At 43.9% G+C, this 12,311-nt stretch overlaps 1 protein-coding gene across 1 annotated transcript in view; it reads right to left on the minus strand.

Annotated features, from left to right (window-relative positions):
- PARP4 (poly(ADP-ribose) polymerase family member 4) overlaps window positions 1-12,311 on the minus strand; it is a 115,008-nt gene that overhangs the window by 89,091 nt on the left and 13,606 nt on the right. Inside the window, exons 5-9 of the mRNA XM_027771130.1 lie at window positions 10,659-10,734; window positions 9,077-9,190; window positions 4,313-4,462; window positions 2,789-2,926; window positions 117-290 (exon numbers count right to left, since the gene is read on the minus strand). Coding sequence (XP_027626931.1) covers window positions 117-290; window positions 2,789-2,926; window positions 4,313-4,462; window positions 9,077-9,190; window positions 10,659-10,734 — 652 coding nt within the window. The remainder of the gene's footprint in view (window positions 1-116; window positions 291-2,788; window positions 2,927-4,312; window positions 4,463-9,076; window positions 9,191-10,658; window positions 10,735-12,311) is intronic.

Consider the following 12,311-nt stretch of genomic DNA (forward strand, 5'->3'; position numbering starts at 1 on the left):
ATTTGTGAGCACAGCGCTGGAGACAACTTCTGTGATTCAGCGTTACCTTATTCATCAGGTTTCCAAAGCCCTTCCTCTAACACATTTTAAATTCAATTCCTATTTCAGAGGCTTACCTGGCAGAGGTCTTCTTTCTTAGCCAATAGTCTCAGGTTAACTTCTTCAGTTGTTGAACCTTTGTGTGGTATTAATCTGTAGAACTCAGTCATCAGCTTTTGCAACTGTGCTGCTGTTTCTCCATTTTTCAGTGCTGCCTTTACTAGAAGGAGAATTCCCTCTGCCTTGGTCACCTTTAAATAGAAGATCATAAATGTTCATTAAAATTAAATCTTAATTATCATGAAAAAAAAAAAGGAAAATAGCTGGGACCAGCAGATGGTGTAATGGTTACACCGCTGGACTCCTACATAATCCACCGCAGTTTGAGTCCTGGACCTGGTGGCTTACAACTCACACCAGGCATGTGTGTATGTGTGTGCCCAAGATCCTGAGAGGGGAATGGAGGAAAAGGGACTGTGGAGTGGCCATCTCCCCTGGGGGATGATTTCTCACTTTCTGTCTCTCTGTTGAGCATATGCGCCCTAAAGCCAAAAAAAAAAAAAAAGTGAAAAAGCATGTATAACGGGCCTTTAAAAAGTTCATGGAGGGACCAACAGTTGGTGTAATGGCTATGTTGCTGGACTCCCCAAGTCCTGGACCCGGTGGCTTAAACTCACGACGGGTGCGTGTGTGTGCGTGCCCAAGATCCCAATAGGAGAATGAAAGAGAAGAGATTGTGTGAACATCCCCCCTGGGGAGTGATTTTTTGTTTTTGTTTTTGTTTTTCTTTTCTTTCTTTCTTTCTTTTTTTTTTTTTGAGAGGTTTTTGCTATAGGGTGCGTGTGCTCACCAGACAGACAAAGAGAGATAGAGAGATAGAAAGCGAGAAATCACCCCCCAGATGGGATGGCCACGCCGCAATCCCTTCTCCTCCGTTCTTCTCTCAGGATCTTGGGCATGCATGCACACGTGCCTGGCGTGAGTTAAAAGCCACCGGGTCTGGGATTCGAACCACGGTCGAGTACGTGGGAGTCCAGCAAAGAGCCATTATGCCAACTGCTGGTCCCTCTTGCTTTCTGTCTCTCTGTCTCTCTCTGTCTTTCTGGCGAGTGCACGCACCCTATAGCAAAAACCTCTCCAAAAACCAAAAAAAGAGTTAATGGAAAGTGGAATTAAACTATGAGTTTATTCTGACACACCAAAAAATTGAAATCCATGCACAATTTTATCATAATACTAATTTTCCATGAATTTTTTTTAAGACTCCTTATACAAAAATACCTAAAACAATGTTGAACATGCTGCAACTTTCAGGTTTTTCTTTTTTTCAAATTGTCAGAGGCCATGTGCACTTGCCAGGGAGAAAAAGAGAGGGGGGAGAGAAAGCACCACATGATAGGGGTGGTCATGCCACGCCCTGCTTTTCTCCTCCAGTTCCCCATCCTGTCAGTATTTGAGTCATGAACACACACATGCCCAGCATATTTTCCAAGATGCTGGGGCTGGGATTTGAACCACGGTCGGCCACGTGGGATCCAGCTCCCAAGACACAGTGCTTAATCGCTGTGCTATAGGGCTGGCCCACAACTTTCGGTCTGTTGCTGAACAGCTGCCATAAAGCACATACTGGTCCTTACTGGAAACCTATCTCAGCTGCGATGGGGATGCCTTAAGCACTCTTCCGAAACTAGGCTCAGCTTATCTAAAGAACCAGAGTTCTCTTTCTGTGTGTGTGTGTGTGTGTGTGTGCGTGTGTGCATGTATATCCATATCCATATATATATACAGAGATAGGAAGACTAATGCAACTGTAGAAGCCTTGCTTTTCCCATGAGGATTTTAGAAAGATGTTCACCTCTCACCAGGAACAAAATCTACTAGATCACATTTCTCTTTTTTTTTTGGAGAGGTTTTCGCTACAGGGCGCATGCGCTCGCCAGACAGAGAGATACAGAGACAGGAAGCAAGAAATCACCCCCCAGGGGGGATGGTCACGCCACAATCCCTTCTCCTCCATTCTCCTCTCGGGATCTTGAGCATGCATGCACACACGCCCGGCATGAGTTTTAAGCCACCAGGTCCGGGACATGAACCGTGGTTGACTACGTGGGAGTCCAGTGACATAGCCATTAGGCCAACTGCTGGTTCCCCAGATCACATTTCTAATTATACAAGTGCTTTATTGACTTTACTCCAAGACACCTATTTCTCCCTGAAGTAAATGAATTTAATTCTACAGAAGAAAACCATCAGCATGATCTTAACATGACAGAGCAATTGCATGAGTTATACACTGGGGGAAATCTTCATTTGCTGTTTCAATTGCAATGACACAAGGAGAGAGCCTTTGATGGTGGGTTGGAAGGATCCCTGCCTTTCTGAAGACCGTCACAAGCCTGAGAAGTAGACACTGCAAAGTGGATTAAGGCCCAGGCATCTAAGTGGGGACCAAGACTGCTCATGTTCCCCGGGCCTCCTGCAAGCCTCTTGGCCCAGAGGATTGGGCCAGTATCAAATGCCTACATTTGATTAGCCCAGGTGGCTAACGTTTTACAGACAGAAATGTCTAGTTTTCTTTATTTTCCCTTTAGCGCTTGATGTTCTCTTTTTTTCAGGGTACAAAGAAAGGAGAATCAGGAGTGAATTCCAGAGCAACTGGACCAGCATGCAAATACAAATGTTATCCTTTAAGCTAATAAATCAGGGGTCAGATCTGTCAGGTTCGGTTTCAACAGCACGCTTGACTTACGTCATTGAGGCTGATCTCATTCACCGGCCTGAGAAGCGTGTGCTCCAGGTGACCCAGAGCTTCTGCCCAAATCATCTCCACCAAATCGCTCACCTCTTGGCTCAGAGGGCTTGAATTTATGACCTCTTCCAAAAGCAACTGCAACAAAAAATAACAAAGAGATACCCAAAAGTCATCCTGAGTGAATCTCCATAAAATTAGTGTTGGGTGGGGCTGGTAGGCAGCGTGGTGGTTAAGGCATGGGACTCCCATACGGCCGACCATGGTTTGAATCCTGGACCTGGTGACTTGCTTTTTCACTTTCCCTCTCTCTCTTTCTGTCTCTCTCTGGTCAAAGTTTTAAAAATAATAATAAATAAAGAATTGAAAATTAGCCTGGGGCTAAGCAGTGGTGCAGTGGTAATTCAACTGGACCGATGTGATATAGGTCCTGGGTTTGCATCCTCAGACCTCCCTGTCCATGCCAGGCATGTGTGTACCTGTGATCGGACTGGCTGAGACTGGCGGTGGATTGCTGCATGAAGACCTGTTTGGGTGCTTGTCTCTCTCTTCCTCGTGGAAGAAATACAAAAATAAACTTTTTATAAAAAGTCTTACCTTCTGTTAAAAAAACAAAACTAACACAGATCGACTGACAGAGGCGTGAGAAGAAATATTTAATTCTGGCCTAGGAGAGTCACCCTCAGCCAAGCAGCTGTGCTGTCCTAGGCCTCCTTTTCTGCTGGTCTCGCCCTCCATGATCTCTGTACACCCTCTCTGACCACCCACCCTCTTTTCTCCCATCTTATTTTCCCTCCTGCCGTTCCTTTACTCTGTCAGTGGCATTAAACACATGCAGTCAGGGTTGAGGACCCTTGACTCACAGCCGAGATTATAAGGGAATCTTTCAAAAGCTGTGAAAGCTGGAACCAGCAGTTAGCGTTATGGCTATGTTGCTGGACTCCCATGTAGCCAACCGCGGTTCGAGTCCCGGACCCGGTGGCTTAAAACTCACGCTGTGGGCATGTGTGCGTGTGTGCCCAAGATCCCGAGAGGAGAATGGAGGAGAAGGGATTGCGGCATGGCCATCCCCCCTGGGGGGTGATTTCTCGCTTTCTGTCTCTCTGTCTCTGTCTTTCTGGCGGGTGCACGCGCCCTATAGCAAAAACCTCTCCAAAAAAAAAAGCTGTGAAAGTTCACTGCTGAAATAACCAAGGAGACTTGTGGCTCATCCTAGAAATCACTTCCCACTGAGCCTCCACGCCTTTCTTTCTGTGGGTTCACCTTTTCTTTTCTTAACTCCTCTTCTCTCCTGCCTGTTTTTAACTAGTAATAAAGAGAATATTTTTCTTAAAAGTATTCAGTCAGCCCAATACAAAGTAATGACAAACAATTGAAATGCTAATTACTCTGATTCAAGCATTACACATTGTAATCATGTACTGAAAAAAAAATGCACTATACCCCACAGACAGTACATTCTATGTTAATAAAACATGAATAAATAAAATGGAATACAAAATATCACATGTAAATCAATCTTACTGCTTGCAGCTTTTCAGATGCTAATTGGGTCGCTTCAGGGGTAAAATGTTCTCTTAGTAGAAATCCTTGTTTCTTCAGCGCTTCAATGTAATTTTCGTAGTATTCACTTGCATCTGCTGATGTTTTCTTCACAGTGAACTGTCTTCTAGTCTGTGGGTTACAGTATATAACAAAGGAACAGAAACTTATTAACATCTCTGTGTTTACTGAACACCTACTATGTACTGAACAGAAATGAGGCCTCAGGTCCCTGCCATGAAGGAGATTAGAAACCAGTTTTTTTTCCCAAGATTTAAATCTTCAGTTCTTCACTTTTTTTTTTTTTTTTTTTGAGAGAAAGATGTTCTTCTATAGGACACGTGTGCTTGTCAGAGAGAAGAGACAGATGGAGAGAAAGTGAGAAATCACTCCCTGGGGGGGATAGCCACACCACAATTCCTTCTACTCCGTTCTCCTCTAGGGATTTTGGACACACACTCACATGAGCCCTGTGTGAGTTTGAAGCCACCAGATCTGGGACTCAAACTGTATTCGTCCATGTGTGAGTCCAGTGCCTTAACCACTATGCCGCCTGCTGGCCCCTCTACACAAAATTTTAAAACCCTGGAGGCAAGCCTGAGCAGGCACAATAGATAGAGAAGAAACATTTGGTTCATTAGAGTCTCTCAAACATTCACTCGAGACCACACTCTTACTTGACATACCATTTTGATTGGCTTTGAAGTCTGACTTTCCATCTTTTTGGAAATGAGAAACAGATGGGGGAATGGGAAAGAATGAAAATACTTCAGAAAGAAGATATTGATAGAGATAGGCACATAGTCAAAGTCAAATGTTAGCTTTGGACAAGGAGCGGGCCAAGAAAGTTATTGGGTCATTCAGACAACATTAAAGGTACAGAGCAAGGGGTTCTGTGGAAAGATAAATTCCTCTCGCATTCCAAAACGCCTATGCATGTGGTATTTCTAGCTCTCCTTGGAAATCCCTGCCCTTGAAATGAGCAGTGATCCGAACATTATCTCCAGAGAATATGGGAGAATTGGTCCCTGCTGGGTGCCCCAGTATAGGTGTGAGCCAAGCCCCTGTTACTGGGGTGCACATCTCCCCTGAGGAGGAAGTCACACTACCTATGACCCTGACAAGCTGTCCTTTCAGACTTGTGGTTGCGGGACTCCTCTGAAACTTCACACACACACACAGTGCATGTCATTCCACTTAAAAAGATAGAGTTTAAGATAATTTTGTAAGATGTCCATGGAAATGGTTTGTAAAATCCTCTCTGTGGAAGCTCTTTCATTGCTGGTTAAGTGAGGATCATTTCAGTCAAGGAGGACAGGCTTTTCTCAACAAACCAGGCTCCCTGAAGGAGCACTGCTATGGGTTAGTTAATGATCCCCCCCCCTCCAGGGTTCATGTGTTGTACTTTGGTCCCTAATGTAATGGCATTGGGAAGTGGTGAGACCTGTAACAAAAAGACCTTCAATGGGTGGGCACCTTCCAGTTGTCTGGGAGCACAGTAAGAACAAAGAGGAAGTGGAAACCTCTTTCCTCTTTCTCTTCTTTCCCTTTACACATGCCTGCCTTCCTCTCTCCTTCTGTTGGCCATGTTGCAATGCTGGCCCCACGCTGTTGGACTTTCCAGCCACCAGAATCATGAGCCAAATAAACCTCCATTCTTTATAAATTACCCAGTTATCACAATAACTAAGCTCTTCACTGGCGTTGTAAAGTTCAGGCTTGCTAAGGGAAGGAGATACCCTGGAAGGAACAGGATGACCTATGCATCATGACATCAGAGTGCTTTTTAATGAAGAAACAAAAAGTATAGCACATTGTCTTTGGAAATCAGAAAAACAGATAAGAGAAGAGGGAAGAGAAGAAAATACCTAAGAGGGAGCAGCAATGGTATAATGGTTACATCACTGGACTCCCACATAGCCAACAACGGTTCAAGTTCCAGGCCTGGCAGCTTCAAACTCACACTGGATGCATGTGTGTGTATGCCCAAAATCCCCAGAGAAGAATGGAGGGGGTAGGGATTGTGGCCTGGCCATCCCCCTGGGGGCGTGATTTCTCACTTTCTGTCTCTCTGTCTCTCTCTCCAGTGAGCACGTGTGCCCTATAGCAAAAATCTCTCTCTCTCTCTCTAAAAAAGAAAGAAAGAAAGAAAGAAAGAAAGAAAAAAGAAAATACCTAAAAAAGGTATCGCTAGAGACAGACATGCAAGTGAGATGATAGCTTCCAGCAAGGAGGAAGCCAGGAAAGTCACCAGGCCGTGCAAACAACATTAAAGGCACAGCGCGAGGGGTCTGTTGATTTTTACTTACCGTTTCCTAAACAACTAAATCCCCCACAAAATACAGTACACATTTTTGGGTACAAAGTTAACAAAATCATTTCTCTTTCTTGGCACATTTGACTTGGATTGACTAACTCTGTTCCTATGGAAACCTAATAAAAGTGAAGTGTCAGCTGTCACACGAGGCAGAATTGCTTAGATAAAAGTGGCCATTCATTAATAAACTGTGTTGGGATTTGGAGTTCAAGGAATGAATGCTGGAAACCCAAGCTCTGGGCTTCCCTGAAAGTGGAGCCTCAAACATGAGGTGACTTCAAAAAGTTTGCAGAAAAATGGAATTAAAGTAGGATTTATGTTGGTGCAAAAGTTCTTAAGATCTGTGTAGTTCTTTCATAATGTACATTTTCCACAAACTTTTTGAAGTCCCTCCTTGTACCTAGGTATGTCCCTTAAGGGCATCTGGAATGTGGAGTGATGTTAAAAGAGAGTCAGGTGGATCTTGTACCCCCCTGATGTGAGTCTCCCTCCCTCGCCCCTGAGCTCACACCTTGGGCTGGAGCAAGGAGACGCTTCTGAAGCCAGTGTGGACTGCTGTGCGGACCATCACCAGAGAAGCTCCTGAGTGTCCAGCAGCTGCTGTGTTTCCTGGACCACAGTAGGTCTGTAAGTCTGAATGTCTAGCTGAGAAGATGATGCCCTGGTGGGTGATTTCATTTGAACTTTAGGTATTAATTCCAAATGTACTTTTGTTTCATAATTGTTTTAGATGGACACTATGCCCTTGATACCAGCCTAGGGCAAAGGTTACAGCCTCTGTAAAGCCTTGGTTCCCAGTGCTCTGTGAGCCCTCATACTTTATAACTTTATACACTTTTTTAACAATTATTTTATTTAATTTTATCAATTGTCATTCATTCATTCATTATTTATTTGTTTGTTTGTTTATTTGAGGTTGACCAGAGAGAGAGAAGGAAAGTAAGAAAGCAAGCTGCCAGGTCTGGGACTTGAATTGTGGGCAGCCATGTGGGAGTCCAGTGCCTTAACCACTATGCCACCTGCCGGCCCCATACTCTATACACGTTTTAGAAATAGAGCTGTAACCGTGGGTTGCAATGATGAACATGTTGTTTCCTGATGGTGCTATCTGAGGGTGAGGGTATTAAGCGTTCTTTATCTGGGGGCCCTACTCAAGTGCTTAGTGCATAGCAGGTGCCTAATGAAGTGTGTTAGTGGACTGCCTTAGAGGCGTAATATTAAGAAACAAGACTAGGCACCCTATATGCCCTCTACCCAGTGAATGTGCTCCTCTGGCAGAACCCTGTGCCATGCTAGTTGGGGGCACAGCTCTCACCTCACACACTCCAAAAGAAAAGCACAACTCCGCTTTGCAAAACTATTTACCAGGTGTTGTGGGCTGAACTGTGTCCTCCCAAAATTCGTATGTGGAAGTCCTAATCCTCAGAATGGGATTGTATTTGAAGATAGGGCCTTTACAGAGGTAATTACAATAAAATGAACTGATGAGGGTAGGCCCTGTCCCCTATGCCTGATGTCCTTATAAGAAAAGGAGAGGGACCAGCAGTTAGCATAGGGATAGCAGTTAGCTATGTCGCTGGACTCCCATGTAGTCGACCGCGGTTCGCATCCCGGACCCAGTGGCTTAAAACTCACGCCAGGTGCATGTGCGTGCGTGCCCAAGATCCCGAGAGGAGAATGGAGGAAAAGGGATTGCGACGTGGCCATCCCCCCTGGGGGGTGATTTCTCGCTTTCTATCTCTCTGTCTCTCTCGGTCTGTCTGGCGAGCGCACACGCCCTATAGCAAAAACCTCTAAAAAAAAACAACGAACAAACACCCAAAAAAAAAAAAAAAAAAAAAAGGAGATTGGGGAGTCCAGTGGGTGGCATGGTGATTAAGGCACTAGACTCCCACATAGCTGTCAATGGTTCAAGTCTCAGACCTGGCAGGCTTGAAAATCACGCAGGGAGTGCGTGCCTCCATGCCCGAAATCCAGGGAGGAGAGTGAGATAGAAGAGATTGTGGTTCAGCCATCCCCCCCGGGGGGTGATTTCTCACTTTCCCTCTACTGTCTCTCTCTTTCTCTCTCTCTGTTTCTCACATGAGTGTACTCACACTATGGCAAAAGTCTAAAAAAAAAAAAAAGGCAAAGGAGATTAGGATACGAGTACAGTGGAAAGGCCATGCGAGGACAGAAGGTGCTCATCTGCAAGTGAAGGAGGGAGGACTCGGAAGAAATCAATCCTATGCACCTCGATCTTGGACTTCTGGCCTCCGATGCTGTGAGAACTCAGTATCTGTCCCCCAGTCTATGGCGTTTGTGATGGCAGGCCTAGCTGACTCAGACACCAGGGAAGAATGAAGATGTCGGCAGGTTGGCTAACCTTTTAAGGAAACTAGTTACGAATGGGGGTGAATAAACACAGGGATCAACATAAAGAGTATTACCTGCACGCCGTCAGCCAGAAGAAAGTGTGCAAATATCAGAAAAGGACACTCCGCAGGGGCCTGGGAGCACCGCAGCTCCACCACTGCCACTTCCTGGCCTCCCTCTGCCCCGGCCTGGAAAACAAGGCATGCTATCAGAAGCTCTTCGAGGAAAAGAACACACTACACATGCCATTTGCAAGTGTGGATTACAATTACGCTGTAACACATGTTCATCTAGAGATATAACGTAGAAAATACAGAAAAGTATCAGGAAGAAAATAGAACCACCGGAAATCCTACTATTGGTGTATAATCACTATTAATAGCCTGGTATTTTTCCCTCCTGTATTTTTACTATAGATACATGTTCATATTGTACTGCTTTTCATGTTTATTTCATTATAGAGGGAAATGTTATTTTCAAATCACATTTTATTAAAATATCTATAAGATACAAATACAGCATCATTTTGAAAGCTAGTGTTGATTTCCACTTGCAGGACTTTGTCAAAGGAAAGTTTTTTAGAAATCAATTTAATACAAAAGGATGGAACTGCAACATGGTGTAAACAGTGTTAAATCTACCTTTCCATACACAAGAAATTGTTAATTACAGAGAGGAGGAATTTTATGTTCAATGCCATGTTTGTATTTCATACTGTTTAAAATGTTTATTTTAAGCATGCATTACTTTTATAACAAAAACACTTAAAATGTTCAACATAAAACTTTAAATGGGGCCAGCTCTGTGGCCTGGTGGTGAAGGCAGCCAGATCCAACACGGCTAACCCCACGGTGCGAGTCCCGGACACGGTGGCTTGAGAAACATGGCAGGCATGAACGCTCACGTGTGCCTCCAATCCTGAAGGATGGAGACATGGGAAAGGGACTGAGGCATAACCATCCTCCATGAAAGTCGACGGTGGCTTGAGAAACATGGCAGGCATGAATGCTCACGTGTGCCCCCAATCCTGAAGGATGGAGACATGGAAAAGGGACTGCGGCATAACCATCCTCCATGAAAGTCGCTTTCTCACTGTCTCTCTCTCTTTCTCTCTTTGGGGAGCACACGCATCCTCTAGAATTTTTTTTTAAAAGAAAAATGAACTCACATATTAATGAATACAATCATCCCTTGTATTGCAAGGGAGCTGGTTCCAGGATGCTCATGGATACCAAATTCTAAGGAGGCTCTAGCCCTTTATGTAAATTGATTTAGTATTTGCACATAACCTACACACACCTAAATACTTTAAATAATCTCTAGATTACGTATAATACAGTGTAAATGCTCTATAAATAGTTGTGCTGCTCTTGTTTAGGGAATAATGGCGGGGAGTCGGTACAACGTTCAGTACAGACGCAGCCATCGTAAGCTTAACTGCGGAGTACACACTGCAGATCAGTACCGAGGTCACAGTTTCCATCCCCTGTTGGTTGAATTCGTAAATGCTGAACCCTCAGACATGGAGGGCCAACTGTAGATGATATCTGGGATATGCACAATTTTTCAAGGCAATGAGAAAATGATCAAACAGGAAAAACATCCAGAAGACACTCCATCAGTTGTGTTTTTTTCCTAAATAGAAACCAGACTCACCTTTTCCAGGGAATTATATTTTGCAACTTCGAAATCTTGAGGAAAAGGAGGAATTTCAACATTCTCTGTATAAAACCTGAAAGTCGTATAATTAAAAATTTAACACCAAAGTGGATTTTTAGGCAATAGAGAATTTCATAATAGTTTTCTCATAGATCTTCTAATTTCTTACAAAATACCTAATGCCTTTTTAGGTATCCCAGAAATAGTTAAAAGATAGCTAAAATGAGCTGGGGTCTTCCTCTGCATAATTCTTGAGCTCTGAAGGCCGAGCTTTGCGTCTGCACTGGACAGTGGAAGCTGCTACAGGAGCAGAGTGTAAAAGACGGTGCTGGGGTAGACTGCTGCTCACCATGCTGAGGCCACACAGGACGCTCAGGCTCATTTCTGGTGGGTCCTAGAGCCCTGAGCCACAGTGTCAGTGGTTAGTCCCAGCTACCAGAGAGACAGAGGCAGAAACATGCTGAGACTCTGTCTTCAAATAAAGGAAAAAGAGGGGCCAGCAGATGACGTAGCAGTTACATGACTGAATGCCCCATGGTGACCTCGATTTGAGTTCCAGATGTGGTGACTTGAAAGTCCTACTGGGCACATTTGCGTGTGCCAAAGATCCTGGGAGGAGAATGAAGGAGAAAGGGATTGCAGCACAGCCATCCCCCCGGGGGAAGATTTCTCACTTTCCCTCTCACTGTCTGTCTCTTTCTCCAGTGAGTGCACATGCCCTAAGGCAAAAACCTCTCAAAGGAAAAGATATTGCTGTACATTTGTCACTCCTTTCTTGGACCATAGTCAACTCCTTTTCTCTCTCTCGTTCTTTTTTTTTTAAAGAGAGAAATGTTTTCTATAGGGCATGTGTACTCACCAGAGGGACAGAGAGACAGAACTGGCATGAGTTTAAGCCACCGGGTTTGGGACCTGAACCGTGGTCGACTATGTGGTAGTCCAGCAACATAACCATTATGCCATTTGCTAGTCCCATAGTCAACTCCTTTTAAAGACAATCAAGTGTAAAATAAATTCTGTACTTTTTATTTTGTTCTCTGTTAACACTACTATTAACAAAGAGGATAAGAGCAAATGTGATGCTCAATTAACATTGCAGTTTGGGGTATGCTTTAAAAAGTGGTATAGAACTTTAGATTCACATACGCCATTTGAGAAGGGTAGTTGTTATTTCCAGTTTTGAAAATATTGGGGGCAGAGTAAGGAATTTACTCTAAAGCCTGCTCAGTTAGGCAATCTGCCCAAATCTTATTGCCCATGGCTTTTATTTTCAAAACTAATTGATCTAATAATTACATCCAATTTCATAAATGTAATACTGAAAACATCAAAATAATTATCACTGGGGTCAGCAGGCAGCACGGTGGTTGGGGAGCTGGAGTCCTATGTGGCCGACTACGGTTCAAGTCCTGGATCAGGAGACTTCCTTTCTCGCTTTTCTTCTCTTTCTTTCTCTCTGGTGAACACACATGCCCTTTAGCAAATTAAAATAATAATAATAAAATTAATAAATAATTATCACTATATTAATTAAAGTAAAGTCAAACAAATAAAAAACCTAATAAAGAGTTAAATAACCAAAATCAATTCAAGTATTGGGTTGTCGGGACCGGCAAGTGGTATGGTGGTTAGGGGGTCTGGATTCCCCCA

This window comes from Tupaia chinensis, unplaced genomic scaffold (genome assembly GCF_000334495.1).
Source record: "Tupaia chinensis unplaced genomic scaffold, TupChi_1.0 Scaffold000186_1, whole genome shotgun sequence".
In the NCBI taxonomy this organism is placed as follows: domain Eukaryota; kingdom Metazoa; phylum Chordata; class Mammalia; order Scandentia; family Tupaiidae; genus Tupaia; species Tupaia belangeri.